The following is a 24,020-nucleotide window of genomic DNA, read 5'->3' as shown; positions in this document are numbered from 1 at the left end:
ATGCAGGTGTGATAATCTGTTTTAGGACTCCTAAGTATCAGAAAAGATTTGAACAAAAAGGAACATGCTACTTCCCACCCTCCCTTTTTGTCATATGTCTCTTAAATGAAGACCCTGCAGGACCTTAATGATAAGGAAGAGCCATTCCTTCTTCCAGTGAATGCCTAATCCAATCTAACCAAATTAAACATGAGTAGTTGTAGAAAGAGTTACTGGATTTCTCTGCTCTATTTCTAACGAGTAACAGCTACAGGAGCTGCAGTCACAAGAGAGAAGGTGTTGCTGTAACCACAACAGTTTCAGATTGCCAGTGAAATTACAAGCAAAGCAGCTTAGCCTGTAAGCCCCATGTCAAGCACAACTAATGCTCAGGTGGTAAGCCTGTGGTAGGCTCTTAGCCTGAAGGACTCTGCACACCACCTACATCTGAAATATGACCAATATAACAGCTGCACACAAAATCTGCTTCTCTTACTACTCTGGTTTGTTTGCTTTTAGGTGCTGCTAACATTTTAACTTCAAAATAATAGCTTGGGTCTTTTGATGGCATATGTACATCTCCCTAGTATATACTAAACGTATCTGGTGAGTAAGAAAGTAAAAGCAGACATCCTGGAAATTTGAAGTCTCATAATTTTCAAAATGTTCTTTTCTGTTTACAGTTACTCCTTTCATGCAATTTGGCCTTGTAATCTTACATACAGAAAAAACCCAGTATCATCCCATGCTTTAGAAAGCAAAAATGTTTTAAAGAAAAAAAACACAAAAAAGCTTTGCCACATCAATTAAAAAAAATACCAAACCAACACGTACAGGTGCTCTCACTTGCAGAAAGGCAAAACCCAACATCCTTACCAATTCAGTTCCTAGGGCTCAAAAAAACTCAAACCAGACCACCCACAAAAAAACCCCAACCCACCACCACTCTTAGTTTTCCAAGAGGTTAGTGAAAATACTGGGTTCATACTACACATCCTAGATTTCCTAACTGTGGAAATCAACATGATAATTAGTAACCAAATCCACAAAGAGAAATTACAATGCATGGTGTTGGACCTCTGCTCTCCCCAAATTAACTAGGAACCTGAATCACGCTCAGACTGAGGAAGTGCCTATTAAGCAGGGGAAAGATCTGGACAGAATTGGCTGGGGCTTATTGAAAAGCATTTTGAGCACTATTTTGTAAAGAAGAGCATAGCCCTGTGCTATCATACACAACAGCAGTAGCTCTGACTGAATTAGAATTGCTGTAAACAGTATGACTGAGCCAAATTCAACTCAATTTTTGGAACTGTATTAACATAGTGCAGTAGAAAGAAGACAAAACCTAGACTTTTACAGGAAGTCAGTGAATCAAGCTTGTGATTGGAAAGGACTATTTCAATGATAAAACTGGAATACCAAACATTTGCAAAAGGTAAATTATATCCCTACATATTATGAAATTCAAGAAACGTGTTTCAAACCATTTGGTGATCAAAAGCAATCAGTTCGCACAGAAAAAACTTCGACATCCTGAGATTAAATAAATATTGCACCATATTAAGAATGCAAAGGCACTCTGAAGGATGTTCCGCTAAAGAGGGGTCCTGCTAGCATCTAGCTGTACCTCACAGTCATCTTTACATCACAAGATTTTAATTTCAAAGGTAATTTTCAACATCTGGAAGGTGAAGATCTAAACATCAAACATTTCCCAGAAAAACTTTGTTGAAGCCCTTGCCACTTAGGAAAATCAAGTTGGGAAGAAACAGAAAAATGTGTGAACGAAAGCATCACAGAAAGCCCAAGGCAGAAAATCATTAATTTAAAACAGCAGCTTCAAGTGAAAGAAAGACTAGATAAATGGGAAAACAAAAATCAAAAAAACCCTACGGAACTCTTGCATGTGGACATCTCAAACCAAGGACATGAACCAAAATACAGGTAGTACACGTATGACATTAAGAACAGCAAATGACATAATGTGGCAGGAGTGATATTAAAAAAAAAATAAAATCACAGAACTTTGCCCAAGAAGCTGAACTCTAGTGCTTCACTAAAAAAAATAAAAGCACACCAAACAAGCCTGCCTCCCCATAAAAAACTGTAACATAATCAAGTGACAGGAACAACACAAAACCCCCAAATTATTCTAAAGCTAAAATGAGAAATACAATTCTGAACCTAGAAAAGTTAAGCTGAAGAGATGGAAGATTCAATCTCAGCATGTCTCAAGCAAGGAAAAAAGCCCAGAATCTTCCTAAAGGTACTCAAGAATTTAACATCCAAAAAATAGGATGTTACATTTAGGATAATTTAAAAAAATTAAAAGGTCATAAAAGTCATGATCAAAATGCCAACACTGTAAAGAAACCATATAATATATGATAATTTCAACAGCAGAATACCTATGCACTGGATACCCCAGGAAAGGGGGCATTACTTTCTAAAGCATGTCAGTCTAACTTGGAATAGTAGGAACTGACTATGGTTAGAGATCCTTTTCCATGCAGTGTACCTTGAAAGTCATATTTTAGGCTGCAACTTCTTCAAAAAGGTGTTTCTCTACTCTGCTAGGAAAGAACAACCACCTGTTGATTTTGGCAAAGTTTTATAGTCTTACTTAACTAAAGTCTCATCTGTGACATCCCTGTTGAAAGTGAACTTGATGCATGAGAAAGAACTCACAAAAAGTGCTGTCTTGATGAGTTACATCCAGTTTACATATACCTTTTGGAGAAGTTCAGCTTTCCTAGGTCTGTTTACTCTATGGTTTTCTAATAAAAACTATGTAAAGGCCACTAGCAGCTTTATCTATTAGAACAAAAACATGAGCATGTATTGATGAGGGAAGTAAAGGAGGGGGCTTTCTTTTGCAGTAAAGATTCTGCAGAACATCCTAGTACTCCCTTGAAGGATTTAATAAAGCATACTATGTAATAAGTAAATGTTTATAAAAATAAAATCCACAGACTTGAAATATGCCTATACCTTACGTGAAGTAGCAGATGTTTCTGTATTAAACTGTCCTGCTTGATAAAGACAGATATAAGAGAACTCCAGAGGCAATCTATATATCCTACTGATATCTGGACTTTTGATTATATAATTTTTTAGGCCTTCTTAGATACAGTGACAGACTGAGCTAACCTGCTTCACCAGACATGCCCACAATTCCTCTCTGCAAACTAGCAACTGCTGAAGACTCAAAATCGGAAAGTATGAGTTCTTTCCTAATGAATCCGCCAGAGATTCAGCCATGCAGTTGATAGGTAGCTGAAAACCATTGCACTGTTTTTCTTAAAATACAACCCCACATCAGCAATGCTTTAGCCACAAGCCTTAAGAAGAACACCTAATTCTCATGCTTTAATGGCCTTATTACCTATGTTCATTCAGGCTGATACCCCTGTTCAGCAAATGCAGAATACATTTGGCTGCATGATTTTTATTTATACCAAAAGACTGACAGCTGGGACAACTGCAGTTGTGTATATTTGCATGGATGGTGGAGATGGTGCCTTCTGTCAGGCTTTGTTTTAACCTGACAGTACTAGTTAATATTATCGGCATTGTCTAAACAGTTCCAGCTTAAATTCTTTTCAGTAAAGGTATCACATAATAATTTACCTCACACAAATATGAAATTTTAATCTTCACTTTCTCTTTCTCACAGATGGCCAACAGCTAAGGCAGTAGAAGCAGTATCTAACTTGACTCCCTAAAAAGTTATCATTCTGAGGTTCTGTGACAATCCACAAAGACCTATGATACATGATCCATGTGCATAATTCCCTTGAGCTTTTCAAACACAACTATGTTACTGAATTGTTTCATCTACCGACCCTGCAACTTTTGGTTGCTTAAGTCCTCCTTACTATACTACTGTTTCACTACAACTGACACGAGAACACCAAAGGAGCCAGTACTACAGCATTCTCTTGAGAAGTGAAAGTCCCAAGACAGCCACTGTAAAAAAAAAAAATCAGATGGGAAAACCACAAGGTTACTTTAAATACCAAATGTAAGCTATGTAAATAAGAAATTTATTTATCCATACAGAGGATCTGTCTCTGAGCAATCTGCAAATTTCAGAGAATGAGAACTTCCATCATTTCTCCACACATCCTAAACAGTATTGATTTCTCTTATGCCTAAGATTTTCATTTACTATAATTCCATTGTTACTAAAGCCATCATCTTTGAGCCTTGCAAATCAATAATTTCAGCTATGTATTTTAATTCACCAGTGCAAGGTTATAGTCCTAGAATCTTCACAGTTTATACAATCCTAGTCTATAATCTAGTCCAGGTCTTCAAATTACTAGACTGAGTCAGTATGTTCCTCCTTAATTTATTCAAAAGTAATTGCACCTGAGCATTTTACAGCTTAAGGGAATAAAAATTTACCTGATTGAGTATTACAGGCTGTGCTGTTACAGTAGTCACTGGCCTGGATACAGGTTGAGCCACTACAGGAACTGTGATATTTCTTGATACTGGCTGTGTTGTCACTGGAATGGTTACAGGTCTGCTAACAGGCTGTGATATTCCAGAACTTGACCCAGGCATTTGCTGTGTTGACAAACATCCAGCAACTGGTCTCTGTAGTGTTTGTGAAGTTCCTGAAACGTTCACTGGTATAGACAATGGCTGAACTGCTACAGAGCTAGTTGTAGGTCTGGATACAGACTGAAAAACTGATGAAACAGGCATGGCACTGGGGCTGGAGGCAGATGTCGCATAATGGTGACTGTCAGGCTTGAATGTAGTAACTGTACCTGTTGCAAAGGATTCCAAAGTTATCTTTATATAATTTTACAGTCAGATGTTTCATAAGTGTTGTGGATTTTTTTTTTTTTTTTAATTACCATATTAGGACAATAAAGTACCTCTACTGGGTGCACCATTCTGTATCCCCCTTCGTGATGAGCTGAGGTTGACTCTGTTCAATATATCTGTCAAAAGTTACATTTATCTTAATTGCAGTTAAATTAATAGCTTAGTTGCTTTTCAAATTAAAAGTAGCATTCATATCCACTGATTAAGCCAATTAGGATTTGACTTATAAATGACAATATTATTTCTAAAATAAATACCTGGCAAAACAAAGCATCATTTGTACAAATTAAGATATGTTCTTCCACTCCTCTTCTCTTAGGCTAAGCTAGTTCACCCAAGAATCTCAACTTTTATTTTCTTAGAGATAGATTAACACACAAATAAGAGTGCAAACAAAGAACATGTCATAAATATTTAGCTCTGCTGATCATAACACATTCATTCACTTCTGCTTCGCATATACCTAGCAAGTTCCCCAAATACTAGAACTGCTCTACACTAAAGGAAGCATCTTCTCTGTAACAGTAACTACACCATTTGCTTCTGTATTACAGCAACATACAGCACCTACAAACTTGTTTTAAGACTTCATGATCTCCATTTTCCAGTGTGAAAGAAAAATCAACAGACCAGCAATCAAAGGAGTTGTGTTGGAACTACTTTACAAGAGGACTGATCTTCTTACATGATAGTCTATGACTAGAGTCATCAGAAACACATGGTATTTCTTAGATTTGACGTTTACTCCCTTTTTAATGCCAGCATTATTCCCCGACTTTTTGTGTCTTAGTCTGGGGTTTCTGGTCATTCCAGAATGTTACAAAAATATTCATCAACTCAATATTTTTCTACTGCCAGATACTCAGTTCTGTTATCGTTGCTGTCAAGTTTCTTGCTCTGACAAGTGAAAATATGCATATGAAATTAGATTGATCCTCCAATATGTAATGAACAAGATTTAAGGTACCTTCTCAAACCAGGATCAAATTACATCAGGATCTCGAAGAATAGATCTTAGATTATCTACACATTGTGTTTAACAACCTTAAGGCTGTTTTCACCAGCAATGGCTCATTAGTATACACCACTCAGGTTGATGAATAAATCTAGTAGCAGTAGAGCTCAGATCACAGCTTTCAGCCTGTCACCTGCATTTAGATCATACTAATAAAAAAAGCAGCTGCAACCAACAGATCCAAACAGGTTTTCATGTTTTAAGAGATGACGAAATTTCTTCCTGTAATAGTAATACTATTTTTACTTCAATACAACACTACAAGCAAGGATTAACTTAATTCAGGATTTAGCTGAACACATGCTCTGTGTTTAGTAACGAATCTATACATCACATTTGAATTTCAGAGTGAAATGAAACTAAGGCCTTCATCTACCTACAAAAAAAAAAATCCTAAAAGTTATGTCTCTTAAAGCATATGCAGCCTCAGACAGTTCGATGCACACACAATTCACATCCTAAAATACAAAGGTAGATTTCACTGTTTTAAAAAGAACATTTCAGGAAGCCAGTGATTTGAAATGATAACTAGATTTACATGACTCAACTGATTCAACACAGACTTGATGTGCCCTTTCCCCTCCCCCATCAAAGCGTTATTTGTCCTGTTTAGGTAAAACAGCACTGAAGTTAAGAAAGCTAACATGCAGAACAACATTTTAAAGTACCAACAAATTACAGGTTTGTATCATTATGAAAAGGAAGCAAGAAGAATGAGCAGTAACTTTATGAAAAATGAGCAGTTGCAGTAAATGGTTAAGGGAACAAAATGTGAGTTACTTCTCATCCCAGTAAAACTAATCCTCCAGAAGGTCAGAAAAGGCACTTTACTGTACATGACATTGTACCAGCAGGTGAAAGTTGGGTTTTTAGCTATTTCCTTCAAGTTTTCCACACCAGTCTGTATAAAACCTGATACTTGCATTGTCAGGAAAAGGTTAAAAAAATTGCTATGTATTGAAGAAAATATACCTTTCAGAAAAATTAAGAACTACACACGAGTCTCCATTTGTCATCCAATTTTTCATCTGATCAGACAGGAATTTTCTCAGGTAAAAACTAAACAACAGTGATAAGCAAAGTTGACTTCACTGTGTCTTGCCTATCACCAATAACAAACTGGAGCCTGACTACTGCAAGGTAGTACTACTTACAAGCCAGAGAAGAACTGAGGTCATTTTTCCATAGCTGTATTTGTTAGTGTAGTAGAAGATTACAAAGAGAAAAGTTGAGGAATGGGAAGAAAAAGAGATTAAGTAAAAAGTTATACCATAAGTAATTTTACTTGTGTCTGGACCGAGTATGGAAAGCACTAGGATCTGACACATATATTCTAAGTCTCTATCTTTTACCAGAGTTCCTGAAGTTGCTGAATCATATCAAAACTATCGTTTTCACCTGAACTATTTCTATCCTTTATGACTACCAAAAAAACCCTTGAGACTACAACAACTGCAATGAATTTTGGCATATTTGTTGTTCCACTGTACATTTAGTGCCTTAATAGTTGTTCCATGCCATGACCTACTACCAATGACTAAGCAGTCCAGAGGTCTCTGGACCTTCCAGAAAACAGTAAGGGTATTTTTAAGTCCTTCTAGAAGCTTGTAACTGCAGAAAACATAGTAATTTTAAAATATTCTTCAAATTTTTAATATTACCTAGAATATTTTAAGAATATTCAAAAAAGGTTAACCCTTAAGAACTATTTTCAGGTGAGAGAACTTCAACATCAGCTTCCATATTTCTTTAATATTTAAAACATAATTTCCCACTTTTTTTAAGCTAGTGTAAGAAGCATTAGCATATCTCTGTGAGTAAGTAAAATAGAGTTCAGATGCAAGATGAAAATACTGTGAACTAAAGTGACTGAATAGCTAATAATAGCTCCAAAGTCCATGCAGCAGGGTGTGACAGGGAGCCTAGTTTAATATTTTGTCTTGAGATTCTTCACTGCAAACTATACACCTTCAGAAAATGACTGTGGAAATCTTGGATACAAGCATAGCAGAGATGAAGCAGAAACTGAAAGCAGTAAACCTCACCAGGCAGTCTGCTGTATTTGATAGCTAGAGAAACCTTAGATCAAGCCTCTTAACAATTGACTACTGGATGGCCGTATATAGAAAGCAAAAAAGTTTCATTACTAAAATTGATTTAAGTAATAAAAATAATGTTCTCTGTTACTTACCTGCCAAAGCCCAAGCACTGGACAAACATGGAATCCTGACACATCTGTTGTCATCACAACCACCTAACCTCACCCCCTGCACTGCCTGCATTAGGAAAAAACTACAGAACTTGATGAAAAAAACTCTTTTATTTTACAGGGGATGAAAGAATTTATTAACAAAAATACCTTACTTAACAGAGAGACTTCTACTAGTTTCACATTAATCACTTTTCCTGATTGTGCTTTTATTATAGACACTTAAGACAGTTACCTTGTTTTTGTCAGGACGATGTCTACCCATTCAGACTGTCTACCAACACACGAAGTGTGGGGTGGAAAACAAAGAGGGACTGTAACACGAAGACTTAAATTCACGCACATTACTTTAGTAGGGAGATACTTCCAAATATCTATCAACTACATTAAAAGCAATCGGATGCAGGGTTTCAGCATTGTATACATCAGACTTTTAACCATATTGTTAATGCTAAAACCTTCAAACGTCCTTGTTTTGACTTCAGAGATTTGAAGCTAGAGGTAGAAGCAGCTGTGCATAACCTGGGTTTTAGGACAGAATTTCTTAAGAATACCAATTTTCAGTATGACAGCAAACTACAGAACAGCTTTAACATGTAGAATTTCTTAAGTCTTACTGTTAAAAAGTTTATATTTTCGAACTAAGTTTCAAATTTTACACCTTGAAATAACATTTTCCATCATTTAAAACAGGTATCTTACATGTACTAGCTGGCTTTGAGCTTGAGATTTCTCCAACAAAGATTGGCTCATCATCATCATCATCCTCCTCCACCTCTTTCACTCTCTTTTGCCACGGTTCTAGTTCCTCTTCTTCACATTCCATAAATAATTCTGCCATCTTGAGACTAGACAGTAAAAAACAAAACACAGATATCAAAACATTCAGTACTTTCATGAAACAAATGTTTCACCATTCAGTAAAGATGACTGCACTTGACGATAACTCCCATAGAACAGTCTTCCTTCCCACCCACCTCCATGTCCTATACAGGTTGAACCTGACCTTATATACAAGATCTTCAAAGATTGACACCTTTCTGACAATCATTTGAATTCTCATCTTTGCTGTTAAAGATGATAAAGACCAAAGATATCGTTCACATATTTTAACTGTTTTTGTGGAATTCACCAATAACTATCAGAGGAAGCCTCTGACACCACAGTGAAAGGTATCTTTTTAAAAAATACTCCTATTCCAGATGATTCACAGGAAATGTGAAGACCCTACAGAGCATGTAATACCCCTGGCACAACTGACTTACTGAATGCTAGTTACAGCTTTATTCTCTTTGCATCTAAAGAAAACCAAAACAAACAAAACCCCACCCAAATCCACAACCTACCACAGCCCCACACATTTTGTAAGGTTTTGCCATAATCACATTTTCTTTAAAACCCAACAAAACCAAACAAACCACAATTCCCCAAAATCCACACAACAAAAATGAAACCACCCACCAAAAAAAAAAGCACCAAACAAAACCCCCCACAACAACCCCAAACCATACACCCACAATGAATTGCATAGTGTTTTTGTTATCAGTTAGAACTCGATAAAGTTTTTGCATAGATCTCATCAGACTGAGTCCCTCATGCTTGGAGACTTGCTCTTGCAGTAAGAAAAAAAGTCACATATGAAAATTGTAATGAAAATATGTAGCTTTTGGAATTAACCAAGTTACAATCAGATTCTCTAACCACAACTGGGTTTGTGTATTTTTTAAATAAACAGTGATGGCTAATGAAGTATTCTCCTTTCTTTTCACATCCTCTATCATAATCTTTAAAGTATTTCTGAACAATACAGGAAATAAGAACTTTTATATTTCTTTACACACACTATCGATAATCTAATTTGTAATAAGAGCAGTAATTTCATAAAACCACAGGGATATCTCAGCAATAACCAGGATCTGGATCCCAATACAACAGTGTTTGCTTTGCCTAAGACACGGAGCTTCACAAAATTCAGTGTCTCTATTTTTTGGTAAATCAGAGGGAAAATAATACATTTTTACGTGAGGAACTCAATAGTACTTCCAGCCAATACAGGAATTCCTGGAAATTAATGAGCAGTTAAGCACATGAAATTCAATTCATCACTAAACTGCTTTGACAAAAACTGAAGAATATCCGAACAACAGTTCCTTTCATGAAGGCCACAATCAATATAAGAACATTTCTAGTCTTATTACCAGACCACTGCCAACAGGAAACATTACCAATAGTTCTCTCATTCTTGTGCTAATGTAACACTTACCTGACAAAGCAAACTAGTTAAGGAAGCTTGACTTCCCATTATTATGACTATTATGAAGTGATAGTTCTCTGACTGTTTAACTCCCTAAACCTAAGAGCCAGGGCATCAAACTAGCACTAATGTGTATGATTACATCAATACGAAGTCAAGTTTACATTCATAATTATAAACTGATATTTTTTAAACTAAATCATTTATCTTGTAAGATGAAGAGGGTGTTTATTCAACACATTTCAGTACCATTTCCCATTATCTTCTCCTTTCCAAAAACATTTCGAGCAACATATATATTAAACATTGGATCAAGTTACTTTTTTGAAAGCATAATTATGCAAAACTAAAGATACCCTTCATTATTTATCAACGTTTGAAATTGAAGTCTTCAGCAAAGATACAGTGAGAAACTGTCTAATGTCTAAGATGACAATTTAAGGGTAGGAGTAATGAGCTGCTACATTTGGTGATGGACTGTAGAAATAATTTGTCCGTAATAGCTTATCACAGGGGAGCAGACAGAATCATCCCTATACTTTCGTTAAAGTGCATGAGAACATGGCTGTTGGTGTCACACGTTAAGCCTTGGGGATAATACAAAGTAGCAAAGCTATACCCTTTCCTCCCTCCTCCATCAGCTTAGGGTGCTGAAGTTAAACATGTGCTAGGAAAGAAGCGAGTAAGACGCTACACTAGATTCTTGCAGTGGGGAAAGAGCAAAAGTATGAAGCCAGTTTCCACTTGACAGACAAGAGGGGCCATGTGCCAGATCTTGGAAAGATAATCAAGCCTGACTCTCCTCTGTAGGAGGACATTCTTTAGAGTGCCTTTTCTTTACTAACACAGAGGCAAAGTTTATTAGACTTCAAGGCAAAATGAAAGACTGTTTTCAGAGACTTTTTTTCATAGAACTGATAACATAAGAGTTGGGGAGTTTTTTTATTTTTAAAAAATTAGCTTTTATTTGACCTCCGGGAAAAAAAAGTAATGAATTATAAAATATGCTCAGAGAATGCAAATGAGAGCACATGTAATTTACATTAAAAGCGTAAAATAGACACAAGCAATCTGTATGTTAGCAGAACTCTAACAAAGTACTTTTGTTAATTTCAGCTACACTGTAATGCAGCTGATTTTTTTTTATACAGTTAAAAATAATTGGATAACATAGGCATGGACTTCTGGAAAGTTACACCAACTGGTGGTATGTCTTATGGACGTTTCATTTTATGAATGAGGATGTACATATTAAGGTATTCTCAAAAGGTGACTCAAAATGTATGGCCGCTTTTAAAATGCAAGTATTAAGATGATTTCAGATCTGTTAACCTTTTTTTTTTTTTTTTTAATTTCAGTGCTATGATGTGAAGTCAAGCTTTCACTGACTTTTTTCCTGGCAGCAAAGCTAGCCTAATGAGTTCCCACCCTGCTCCTGCACTGCTCCCTCAGTTGTGCTAGTACAACTTTTCACAGGACTGTGATGTGAACTAGCACAGATTAAAAATAACCTGGCCCACTAACAGTTTTACTGGCATGATTGAGAGGTCAAATAATCTGCGGTCTGAGCAATCGAAGTTGCAGTGAGGGGGAACAGATTTGATTACAGGAGCTGTGCACGAACTGCTCAAATGGTCTCCATTGCCAAAAGAAACATCTACATCCATTTTCAGAGTACAACTAGCTTCCAAGTTTTCAGCTTCTCTAACTGCATGAACACAGAAAATGCATTCCAAGAATCCTGCTAGTGGTTGCTATCAAAGCCAAAACCAACAGTGAATCCTTCCCACACTCACCCCAAATATCTTCCAGTAGAGGTGCAGGCGCCAGTATAAGACAACTAAACTTATTGACAACAGACTTTATTCTCCTCATTTTTTAATATGTATAAACATATATACACATTCATACCTGCATCTCCTTAAAGGTAGTCCGTGCATCTGAGATGCCCAAAACTCCAATGAAAGTCTCTATGTATATAATCAAAGAAAGTGTTTAAACCATTGTTCTAGGCTAAAAAGTGTCAAAATTGTGAACAAGTTATTTAAAACACATATATTTTAAAAAAATCATTAGAGTATATCAAGATATCCCAGAAAAAGCTATGGCTAGTCATGAAAGTTCATTAGGCAGGCACAGATAACCAAGAACCTGCAAAGACACAAGCCCATGGAATGCTAGTATAGTTACTAGACAAGCCATGAACTAAAAACCTGATACAAGATGAAAAAAAAAAATTAACTCATCGCACAAAAGAGCAAAAAGCTTCTGATGAAATAAGTGTTTTAAAAGCACCAGTTTGGACATCCTTATTTGTCATATCAATTACATTCAAAGATACCTAACTTTATTGAAAGCCAGTTGTATCTATAACCTGGTTTTTTTTTACTGTTAGGATTTAAAAGCACTCACATAAACAAAAATGATTCAAACATCAGTAAATGTAACAAGAGTGTAATGGCTGCAGTGAAAACAGCAGAAAGTGATCTGTAGAAGCATACCTTAAAGATGTGTAGAAATCAACACTATAGGAAATCATGGCAAATGGAGCTGCAATAAAATTTAGAGTTACTGAAAACCCATTTATTGCTTTAGATGTGAGTCACCTGTTCCACTCTTCAGGCCAAGCGAGCTTTCCAATACTCAACACTTCTCTGGAACGGCTTAAAATAACTGAAACCAAATCACTAGCATGATATTGGTATTGAGCTTAAAGAGTGAGGGCATCTATATTAACTAGAAAGTTCTCAGACTTGTTTGTCACCTTTCCATAACAGTATTATCAGTGACTTTTTCCAACATTTTTTTTTCTTCAGTTTAACAGCTGCACTTCAAATGATCAGGGAAGTAATATTATTTACAACACACACCATACGGTGAGCACCCAGTGTCTTTTTCTGACAACTTCCCATACAGGCACATAACTTTGCATCAGGTTAGTTGTAGAAGAGTACACAATCCGCAACTTCGTGAGAACTGTGAGCAATTGTACTTCTATTGACTGCTGCGCTTGTGTCAGCAGCGAAGAAACACTAACCAAGCTGAAATTGAACCTGAAAGTTTTAAAAAGCCAAAGTATAAACCAACTTCCCTCAAAACCAAACTAAGCCAGCCAACAGGACCCGCTCTGCCATGAGATGGTATAAGCTCCGCCTAGGGAAGGCCGATACTGCCTCTGCAAACCAGTCAGCAGTTCACAGCCGCGAGCTGCGACGGGTGCGAGGCCGCGGGAGGAAGCCACGTCCCGAGGGCAGCCGAGCAGCTGCCGCTCCGCCCGCAGCAACCCCGGGCGCAGCCCGACCGCCCTGCGCCCGGCCTCCTCGCTGCCGGGTGACCGCAAGGACTCGGCCGAGGCCACGGGTTCGGGTTTGGACGAGGCCCGCATACCACAGCCGCAGCAGGAGGGAAGGAGGCCCGGCGGCAAGCCCGGCATCCCCTGCCAATTGCCGGGGGCCCTGGCGGCGGCCGGCCCCGGACGGCGGCGGCAGGGCGGAGCGAGTCCTGCCCGGGACGCCCCTGCGGGCAGGCCCCCACCGCTTCCCAGCGGGGCCCCGCGGGAACCCTCACGACCCAGGGTCTCCGCTCCACAGACGCGGGGGACGAGGGAAGGGGGTACAAGGCCGCGCTCCGACCTAAGATGGCGTCGGTCTCGCAGGCGACAATTCCCTTGCGGCCCGCCTGCCACCGAGCGGCGGCTCCCTCCCTCCGCCCGGGGAGGCGGTAGGCCGCCCTGGCAGGGAGGGAGGGCCAAGGGGAAGGAGCGGGCTGGCTTACCGTGCGGCGCGTCCGGCGAGAGGCCGCGGCAGGCCGCCCCACTCCCTTCCTCCCGGGCTGGCGGGGGGATGGGAGGCGGCCGCGCTGGCAGAGGCGCCTCACATCGCCGAACCGCGGCGCCCCACCTCAGCCGCCGTCGCCGGGGGAGGGCGGGAGACGGGGGCGGCCGCCCAGCGCGCTGCCTGACGGGTAGAGCGCGGGTCAGCCCCACAGCAGCCCCCGCTCTCTGGCAGCCGCGGGGCGGGGCCGCGCCGGGGCCGCGCGGGGGCGGTGCGACGCGCCATGTGCCGGGCCTCACACCCCGCCGCTAGCGTGGGCCGCTCGCCTCGCGCCCCTTCAGTCGCCGCTGTCCGCGCTCCTACTCTGCCGCCGCCACTGCCTTGGGCGGGATCCACGGCGGGCCCCAGCGGTGAGGAGAGCGCCACGAGAGATGCTCACCTCGGTGGTGCCCCGTAAGTAGGCCCCGCTCGCTATGCAAGCGAGTGTAGTGGTCGGTTCTGCACACAGGGATGGCGTCGCGGCGCCCGGTGGGCTGTGACAGGCAGCTAGGCCTTTCCTGTGCGCTACGGTCAGTCCCAAGCACCCGGAACTCCATGCAAAAGGGAAGGCTGTGCCCAAAGTTAGCATTAAATACGAGCAACTGAGAACACGATGCAGAGCGCCTTGCTGGAATTGATGGAGCACAATATACAAAACGCGGTTTGGCCTGGAGGGCCATTGTGCACCTGAGTTTTCATTGTGGTTTTTCATAGCCATTTACCCAGTGGGTTAAGTAACGTGATTGAATATATGATTAACAGTTCCAAACTTTACTGAATAAAACACTCCCATTACTTTCAATGGGACATCACAAAATTGCTAGACGAGGTCTTAACTGGGCAATGACACATGGTCGCTAGAGAACAAGAGCATAGTACCACAAAGAGCAGCGTTTTTGCTTATCTCGGAATTTGCATATAAAAATGTCTGAACCGAAAGGTGACTAAGATTTTCAGTTTTTCTCATGCCTTTTTGTCTATAGTGCTCTTTCACCCTGGCCAACATCTGCCTTAAGAATGCTCCTGAGTTTTTATTTTCTTTTTTTCTCAGTTTTGCTGCCCATTCTACTCTAATTAAAAAAAAAAAAAAAAAGTGTGATTCTTCCTTTAGTAAAATATGAAAATATTTCTGGTGAATTTTGAAGATAACTAATGGGAAAGTACTTAACCAAATGTAATCTGTAACTCAACTTTTTCAGCCTATACTTCTCACGACTTATTATTCGTGATGTCTGGCGCAGCTGCCTTCAGACACCCTCAATTTATTTAGTGTAAATTCTCTGTCAAATACAGGTATTTTTCAGAAGAATAAGTGAAGTACCCTTCTCCTTGTGAACTTAAACTCTAAAGATTTGACTACTGTGTTTACCCTGGAAGATAATCTGTTCGTTTTCACTATTATCTTTAGCCTTGGGATGCTTCCAAAGTACTTTGGAACCTCAGAGAAGCGAAGAAAAAAAAATAAACAACATTAGTAATTAAATAATTGCTGCTTAGTGATTATGCCATTAAATCATTTGGTTATTACAGTTTAATAATTAAACAATTATTAAACTATTCCATCCTGCCAGAGTAGGAGGAAAAAAGAAAGAGAGAAAGAAATATTCTTGGTATTTGTCAGAAAATGGACAAAAAGAATGGGACCTAGAGAGGGGAAGTTACTTTAGACTGAAGTGACTGGGAAGAGAGCGGTATAACCCAGTTATTTGAAACATGTATTTTCAATGACTCATTTATTTACTGAGAAATCATTGCAGATGTTCATGATCTATCTAAGGCAAGATAAATATAAAAAGTATATTAAGATTACAAGCTAAAACATTGAAAAACCGTGAAATAACAGAATTAAGATCAGCTCTGCACATTTAATTTGTTAAATTTGTGCATTCTGAAGGTGCAGAATTGCATACTGTCTGTTCTGCAAGATCCCTGCCTAAGTCCTTGGACAAACTTGTTTTAATATAATGTTTTTCCATTATCCTTCAAAGCTGTAGGAGCAAACCAAGTTTACCAAGTGAGAATTAATGAGCCTTCACAACTTTGAAACTCAAAAATGAATGAAGGATAGTAAACAACCCCCATAATTACAAAACATAGTTATTTCCAAGGCTCCCTCAGTTTATAGATGAGCATCTTAGCTAAGCTGAGAAGGTAGTTAAAGCCCTAAAACTTTGTGATGCAACAAATAATTGGTGACTAACTAAAGAAAAAAGTAGAAAGTTTAATGAGATCTGAAAAAGCTCTTTATAAAGAAGAGACTGAAAACTCAGTGTGTTGTGATATAGGTGAGCTGCATCTCCTTAGCATTAAGATGTGAGACTTCATAGACGGCATCAACAATGAAGGTCCATTCTAATGTTCCTCATCAGCCATGGAAGTGACATGGGAGGTGCTGGGGTAGGGGAAAATAAAAACAGGGTTTCCTACCCTCCACATTTAGTAGTAGTCCTTGGAGTTATCATTGCAGCCAGCAGTACCAGGCAATTAAAGAACATACTCCTCTGTGGAGGATTCAGCTCAAATGTTAACAAAATCTTCATACTGATTTCATAGAGACTAGAAAAGAATTAGGCAAACAAATCACAGAATGGTAGGGGTTGGAAGGGACCTCTGGAGATCATCTTGTCCAATTCCCCTGCTTGAGCAGGTACACCTACAGCAGGGTCCACAGGACCGCACACAGGTGGTTTTTGAATGCTTCCAGGGAAGGAGACTCCGCAACCTGTCTGGGCAGCCTGTTCCAGTGCTCTGTCACCTTCAAAGTAATGAAGTTTTTCCTCATACTCGGGTGGAACTTCCTGTGTTCCAATTTATGCCCATTGCCCCTTGTCCTGTTGTTGGGCACTGCTGATAAGAGTCTGACTCCATCGTCTTGACACCCACCCTTGAGATACTCATAAGCATTGATAAGATTCCCCCCTCAGTCTTCTCTTCTCCAGGCTAAACAAACAAAGGTCTTTAAGCCTTTCCTCATAAGGGAGATGCTCCAGTTCCCTGGTCATTTTCATAGCTCTCTGCTGGACTTTTTCCAGCAGTTCCCTGTCTTTCTTGAACTGGGGAGCCAAGAACTGGACACAGTACTACAGATGTGGCCTCACTAGGGCAGAGTAGAGGGGGAGGATAACCTGCCTCGACCTGCTGGTCACACTCCTTTTAACACAGCCCAGGATACCGTTGGCCTTCTTGGCCACAAGGGCACATTGCTGGCTCATGGTCGACCTGCTGTCCACCAGCACTCCCAGGTCCTTCTCAACAGAGCTGCTTTCCATCAGGTTAACCCCCAACCTGTACTGGTGCGTGGGGTTGTTCCTTCCCAGGTGCAGGACCTTGCACTTGCCTTTGTTGAATTTCATGAGGTTCCCCTCAGCCCAGCTCTCCAGCCTGTCCAGGTCTCACTGAACGGCCGCGCAGCCTTCTGGTGTATCAGCCACTCCTCCCAGCTTGGTATCATCACCAATTTGCTGAGGTTACACTCTGCCCTTGTCCAGGTCATTGATGAATATATTGAACAGGACTGGACCCAGTACAGACACCCGGGGAGCACCGCTAGTTACAGGTCTCCATCCAGGCTCTGTGCCATTGATCACAACCCTCTGAGCTTTGCCCTTCAGCAAGTTCTTTATCCATTCCACTGTCCACTCATCTAACCCACGCTTCCTAAGCTTACCTATGAGGATGTTATAGGAGACAGCGTCAGAAGCCTTGCTGAAGTCGAGGTAAACAACATCCACTGGTCTCCCTTCATCTACCCAGCCACTCATGCCATCATAGAAGGCTATCAGGTTGGTCAAGCATGATCTCCCATTGGTGAATACATGTTGACTGCTTCTGATAACCTTTTCCTCTACATGCCTAGAGATGGCCTCCAGAATGAGCTGTTCCATCACCTTTCCAGGGATGAAGGTGAGGTTCGCTGGCCTGTAGTTTCCTGAGTACTCCTCATTGCCCTGTTTGAAGGCTGGAGTGACATTGGCTACCCTCCAGTTCTCAGGCACCTCTCCTGTCCTCCATGACCTTTCAAAGAGGATGCAGGGTGGCTTAGTGACAGCATCCACTAGCTCCCTCAGCACTCATGGGTGCATCCCATCGGGGCCCATGGATTTGTGAGCATCCAATTTGCCTAGGTGATCTCTAAGCCAATCCTCCTCAACCAAGGGAAAGTCTTCCTTCCTCCAGGTTTTCTCTCTCACCGCTGGGGACTGGGTTGCCTGAGAGCCAGCCTCAGCAGTAAAGACTGAAGCAAAGAAGGCATTCAGTAACTCTGCCTTCTCTGCATCCTGTGTCACCAGAGCGGCCGCTTTGTTTAGCAGCGGGCCCACAGTTTCCCCAGTCTTTCTTTTACTACTGATGTATTTGAAGAAGTCATTCTTGTTATCCTTGACATCCCTCATCAAATTTAGTTCTAAGTGGACCTTGGCCTTCTTGTTGCATCTCTGCACGCACTGACAATGTTCCTATATTCCTCCCAAGTGGCCAGTCCCCTTTTCCACATGCTGTAAACCTCCTTCTTCCATTCAAGTTTTTCTAGAAGTTCTTCGCTCATCCGTATGCATCTCCTGGCTTCTTTGCTTGACGACTTCTTCACAGGCGTGCACTGATCTTGAGCTTGGAGGAAGTGGTCCTTGAGTATTAACCAGCTCTCTTGGGCCACCCTACCTTCTAGAGCCCTAACCCATGGGATTCCTCCAAGCAGGTCTTTGAAGAGGCCAAAGTTGGCTCTCCTGAAGTCCAGGGTTGTAATCCTACTTGTTGTCCTGCTTCTACCTCGCAGGATCCTGAACTCCACCAACTCATGGTCACTGCAGCCAAGGCTACCCCCAGATCTCACATCCTCAACCAGACCTTCTTTGTTTGTTAGTATAAGGTCCAGCAGCACATGTCACCTCTCTGGATCCTCCACCACCTGTGTCAAAAAGTTATCCTCAATGCTCTGCAGGAACCTCCTGGATTGTGCGCGCCTCACCATGTTGCTTTTCCAGCAAATATCAGGGTTGTTGAAATCTCACATGAGAACCAGGACCTGAGATTGTGAGGCTACTTCCAGATGTCTGTAGAAGGCCTCGACAACTTCTTCCTGATTAGGTAACCTGCAGCAAACGCCCACAACAGTATCACCCCATCTTTGCCTGCCCTTAATTTTTACCCATAAGCTTTTGACCTGTTTATCTTCTACCCCAAGACAGAGCTCGATACATTCCACTTGCTCCCTCCCATAAAGAGCAACTCCCCCACCTCGCCTTGCTGATCTGTCTTTTCTGAAAAGTATGTAGCCATCCATGACAGCATTCCAGTCACGTGAACTATCCCCACCATGTCTGTGTAATTGCAATGAGTTTGTAGCCCTGCAACCGCACAGAGACTTCTAGTTCCTCCTATTTATTCCCCATCCTTTGTGCATTGGTGTACAGGCATTTCAGAGAGGTAATTGAGGCCGCAGCTTTCCCCTGGAGGGGTGGACGAGGATCCACTACAGCCATGCACACCCTTGGGGTGATTGGTCTTCTGATTGTCATCTCACAAGGCAGCTAAGGCACCTTTTTTGCTGCTTTGGTGACCTGGCTTATTCCCCCGTTGGAAGGCCCAGTATAATAATTCTGAAGATGGCCATTATTTTTCTTTTACGGAAAAAAAAAAGCTTAGGGCTGGGAAAAAAAAATCCTCATACAATGCATTGATGTCTGCAAAAGCTGCATGATTACTTTTCACACTGGTACCATACTTTTTAACTTGATTTTCAACCACAGCCATCCCACCCATATATAACTAAAAGGCACACATTCCATCAAGATTTTTAGCAACACAATAGTTTGGTTGGACTGCTTTATATTTCCAGATCAAGACTGAAGAGCTAGATAGTAGGAAACCAGGAAATGTAGTTGATACCTTAGAAACCTTGCTACGCAAGAACAGCGAAATGTGTGCTTAAAGCTTATAAACCGCCTTACCTCTTACCATGAAATCATAGTGCTTTATTAATCTGTAGTTACAGGCTAATCTGGAAAACCTTTAACCATGCCATTAAGGATTCACAAAATCATACATACAGTACAAATTAAATTCTCTTTGGATTAAAAATTTTTAAAGAAATTCTTCGAACTATTGCTACAGACATTTTTCTTAGGAAATCTGTTTCGTTACTATGATGACCTAAACAGTTTCACTAGATGAAAGAGTCTTCACTTTCCCAACTCTCTCCATAAACAATGGAGGCAAATGGGAGATAGTATCCAGAAAAAGGGAATTAATGTTTCTTAACTGAAGCAGTGGCAGATGTTACCATGAACTATTTGTGCAGGCCTCTTACAAGTTTATAGATTACATAAACATGGGAATCATTTAAGCTACCACCAGCATGCAGATACCTCTGTCATAGAACTTGGTGGTCAATGTAACAGTGCCAGCAGTGTTCCAATTGAAGCGGAGTGCCATATACAAAGGGAGTGACAAGAGACTTTAAATAGGGATCATTAATTTACCTACACAGAAGTAAAAGCAAAGTACTAGGAGAACATAAAGTTATAAAACTTTTTAGGAAAACAGAACTTTCAGAGAATAAAACTTTACAGTACATCAGGCATCCCTTTCTGCTCTTCTGATACTAAAATACCTCTTACATAATTTTCAGGTTGATATTTAAAAAATGAACATTGAATATTTTCTTTGCTATCAACTTATTAAATAATATTTGGTGAGAGTGGTTGAAGAGTAAGGAAGTTTATAGTATGTTCTGAAAAGTCTTGACCAGAATCCTGAAAAACAAATTTTATATGTGGCTTGAGTTTAACATAATGCTGACTAATTATTAACATCAAAGTTTATTTTGTCAGGGGTACCTAGGGAGACTGTGAATTCTCCATCACTGAGATTTCTAGAGTAAGTTAAAACATGTCAGAAGCAGACTTCATACATTTAGTGCTACTTAGCTACTGGGGGAAGTGCTACTAAACTGTGACAATGTGTGATTGTTTGTGTTTTAGTTCCTGTGTGGGTTGTTTTTGTGTTGTGGGTTTTTTTCTGTGTTTTTTGGGGGGGTTGGTGTGGGTTTTTTGTTGTTGTTTTGGGTTTTTTGGGGGGGCAGTAGGGGAGTGTGTGTGTTCTGGTTTGGGTTTTTTTTTTCCCTACTGAATGAGGACTCCGTGTTGTGTCTGGTCAGTATTTTTATGTAATCTGGGAGTCAGAGTGCAATTATCTTGCTCTGATTTTGTACGTCAGTAAAAAATGTACAGCAGAGTGAGGAAGTCTTCCTCATTAGCATTGAAGTTATGGGTTTATTTAATATTATTTGTTATTCTTAGAGGCACTACACACATAAAGCAAGTACTAACCCGCATGACACTGCAATTGGAGATGCTGCCAAAATTTTATTAGAATGGATATGTTCGGATGGGAAGCCTGTAACTACAAATGCACAGATACTAAATGAACATCTGCAAAACAAAACTATTCAACACATGTATGGTTTACTCAAGTATTCAAGTATTCTATAAGGTATGCTTGTAAAATTGGTTGCATTTAGTCTGCTGTGGTTTGTTTTTACAGTATCATACCTTCAGGAATTTGGCACAAGTATAAACACTAAGGGCTGATCTAATCTGTCTATAACATTATAAAATAATGTTTGTTAGGCGTATATAACATATTTATACTTTCCTTTTTGAGGCAATATGAAAAGTCTAACATTCAACCCTGAAGAAAGCATAAGCTTACAGTCTTTTAAACTTTAAAATCTGCGTCTGTAAATTAAGGAAAAAAACCCAACCCAAACCATAAACTGTCTTTTTAAACACTTCCAGCATACCATCCTGCAGAATAATAATAATAATTTAAAAAAATAACATCTAGGAGGGTCAGTGTCTCTTCAATGTGCATGTATTTCTGTCAAGATTATTCAAACTTATCAGGTGAGGACACATTCTAAACTGCTTGAAGTTACAAGAAATGTTTGAATTGGATGAGCTTTAGCAGAGTGAAATGGCTACAAACAGAACCATTGCTATTACAAATCCACTTTGTTTATTTGAATGCAAAGAAAATTATTTCTTAAAAAAAAAATTTGTTTCCAGAAGCTTTTCATGGTGACTTTAGGTTAAAATGAAGTTAGTAGATTAACATTAAGAAATAAGCCTTGAAATAATTTAGTTTTCATTGTTTTCATTTAAGAAATTGATTTTTAGGAAATTATACTGTGTACATCCATTTACCTATTGCAACTGCTCCTCCAGTTCTCAGATCAGAGATACAGGGCATACACCTTGTCTACTGGATTAATTATTATCAGTTACCTTAGAACAAATTCAATCCTAGGTGTCTACCAGTGCGTGTACTCCACACAGTAAAGAAAAACCAAGCAAATAACTACTTGGTTTAGCCTTTGCATCCACTTCTACTCAATTAAGTAATTCACTAGTAAAGGACATTGTTCCATTGGGTTGATGCCAGACATTGTTACACTACATAATACCAACTCAACATACGCTCCAGAGACTCTTGTTGAAAATTTACACTACTGGGTAAAGTTCACAGTCACATTTTCTGCTTTAAAAAAAAAAAATAAAAATAAAAGGAATAATATATATTTATTGGAGAAGTTGTCTTATTAACAGCAATTGCCAGGTTATACTAACAGCAACTGCTATACTGCAAGCATCCTATTGCTAGATTGGTTTCTCTCTCACAAGCCTTGTCAGAGAAAGAAAGGGTGTTGTGCATTACTTTGCCAGGATACTCTAGTTCATTAGAATATTGTAAACAGATATTCAGCAGCATGTGCCCTTGTTTACAGGAAGTGAAAATTTCTTCTATGATGCTTCATTTTGTTGTGATTTGTAAAAACTGATTAACTCATTATGCAAAATATTAGCCATTCTTCATATAGGATCCTGCAAGCAAACCACTTTGTGTTGGGCAGAAAAAAGAATAATTCCTTTCAAAAAATAAAAGATCAAAAAAGTGAGTTAAAACTTGTAGAAGTGCAATGCTCCAGTGTGGCTTTTAAACTATTGCAGATAGTACTGCAAATGATAAAGGATGCATCTGCTTTGAAAATCATAAAATAACTTATTTTATGTTGCATCACAATGAGTTGCTATTAGGAAGATTTTAAAAATCCCTGAAGCATAAACATAGAAACGTATAATCTCCTAAGCAATAAGTATCTCCTCATCAGCCAAAAGAAATAATACAGAAATAATACAGAAATAAAGTCTCTTAAATGTAATATTCCTTTAGTAGAATATTATTCAGAATTTCAGCTGAGGTATCAGCAACGCTGGGGAAATCACTCTAAGGAGAAAGTGACACACTTTTAGATTTTGTTTCTTTATGAGTAATCATGTATTTGCTTAGCAGTTTCTGTTCATAAAACTAGAATTGAAACTGATTTCTTGGCATTATCATATCTGTAAAATGTATCCATGAATTCTGAGAAAGTCTGTGCCAGTAACTAATTTTTATTTATGAGATTGGCTGCCAAACTGAAAGGAAAGAGTATTAGGATAAGAAAACAGAAAACAGTGGAGATTGCTGCCTTATCCACTAGCCGATTAGTTTATAATCTGCAAGGGGAGACCCATTATTAGTCCTAGAATCAACACTTCTCACAGGTCTGATCTAATCAGAGTTTTGCAGGGTATTTGGGGTGATCTTCTCTGATTTAGCTGTTCTACTTTAAGAATGTTAAATGTCTATCTGAACAGGGATTAAAAGCCATGGGTGCCCCACCTCCCCAGTTCCTGGTTTGAGTCATTCTGACTCAGTGAACACTTACATGAAACAAAATGAGGAGGTTTTTTCCAAAATTCCTACTAGCCTGAGTGAGGGGATCTTCTCAAGCAGAAGAGGGAACTAGGGTTCTCTGCCTAGTGCATTCTCTCAGATGAATGCACTAGTGCCTGGACTTCTGGATGA

At 39.7% G+C, this 24,020-nt stretch overlaps 3 protein-coding genes across 19 annotated transcripts in view; 2 read left to right on the top strand and 1 right to left on the bottom strand.

The window, feature by feature from the left end:
- Nucleotides 1-14,211, bottom strand: part of ZNF280D (zinc finger protein 280D) — a 51,911-nt gene extending 37,700 nt beyond the window's left edge. For 2 of the 17 annotated variants that reach the window (XR_012661682.1, XM_075100273.1), the window contains exons 1-6: nt 14,077-14,141; nt 12,804-12,852; nt 12,214-12,270; nt 8,751-8,896; nt 4,875-4,940; nt 4,393-4,763 (exon numbers count right to left, since the gene is read on the bottom strand). Coding sequence is in view for 16 of the 17 variants with exons in the window: in XM_075100273.1 (XP_074956374.1) it covers nt 4,393-4,763; nt 4,875-4,940; nt 8,751-8,896; nt 12,214-12,270; nt 12,804-12,841 (678 nt within the window). In the remaining variant the exon portion in view is untranslated. The other 15 variants (XM_075100262.1, XM_075100267.1, XM_075100265.1 and 12 more) reach the window with 13 other exon arrangements.
- A 147-nt stretch (nt 14,212-14,358) lies between these two features.
- The window catches only part of LOC142059576 (uncharacterized), a 42,168-nt gene continuing 32,506 nt past the window's right edge, over nt 14,359-24,020 (top strand). The window contains exon 1 of the mRNA XM_075098380.1: nt 14,359-14,485. Coding sequence (XP_074954481.1) covers nt 14,359-14,485 — 127 coding nt within the window. The remainder of the gene's footprint in view (nt 14,486-24,020) is intronic.
- The window catches only part of TCF12 (transcription factor 12), a 220,839-nt gene continuing 211,329 nt past the window's right edge, over nt 14,511-24,020 (top strand). The window contains exon 1 of the mRNA XM_075100285.1: nt 14,511-14,528. The gene's annotated coding sequence lies outside the window, so the exon portion shown is untranslated. The remainder of the gene's footprint in view (nt 14,529-24,020) is intronic.

This window comes from Phalacrocorax aristotelis, chromosome 7 (assembly GCF_949628215.1).
Source record: "Phalacrocorax aristotelis chromosome 7, bGulAri2.1, whole genome shotgun sequence".
Taxonomy (NCBI): Eukaryota; Metazoa; Chordata; class Aves; order Suliformes; family Phalacrocoracidae; genus Phalacrocorax; species Phalacrocorax aristotelis.
This window is presented reverse-complemented; position numbering and strand designations above follow the sequence as displayed.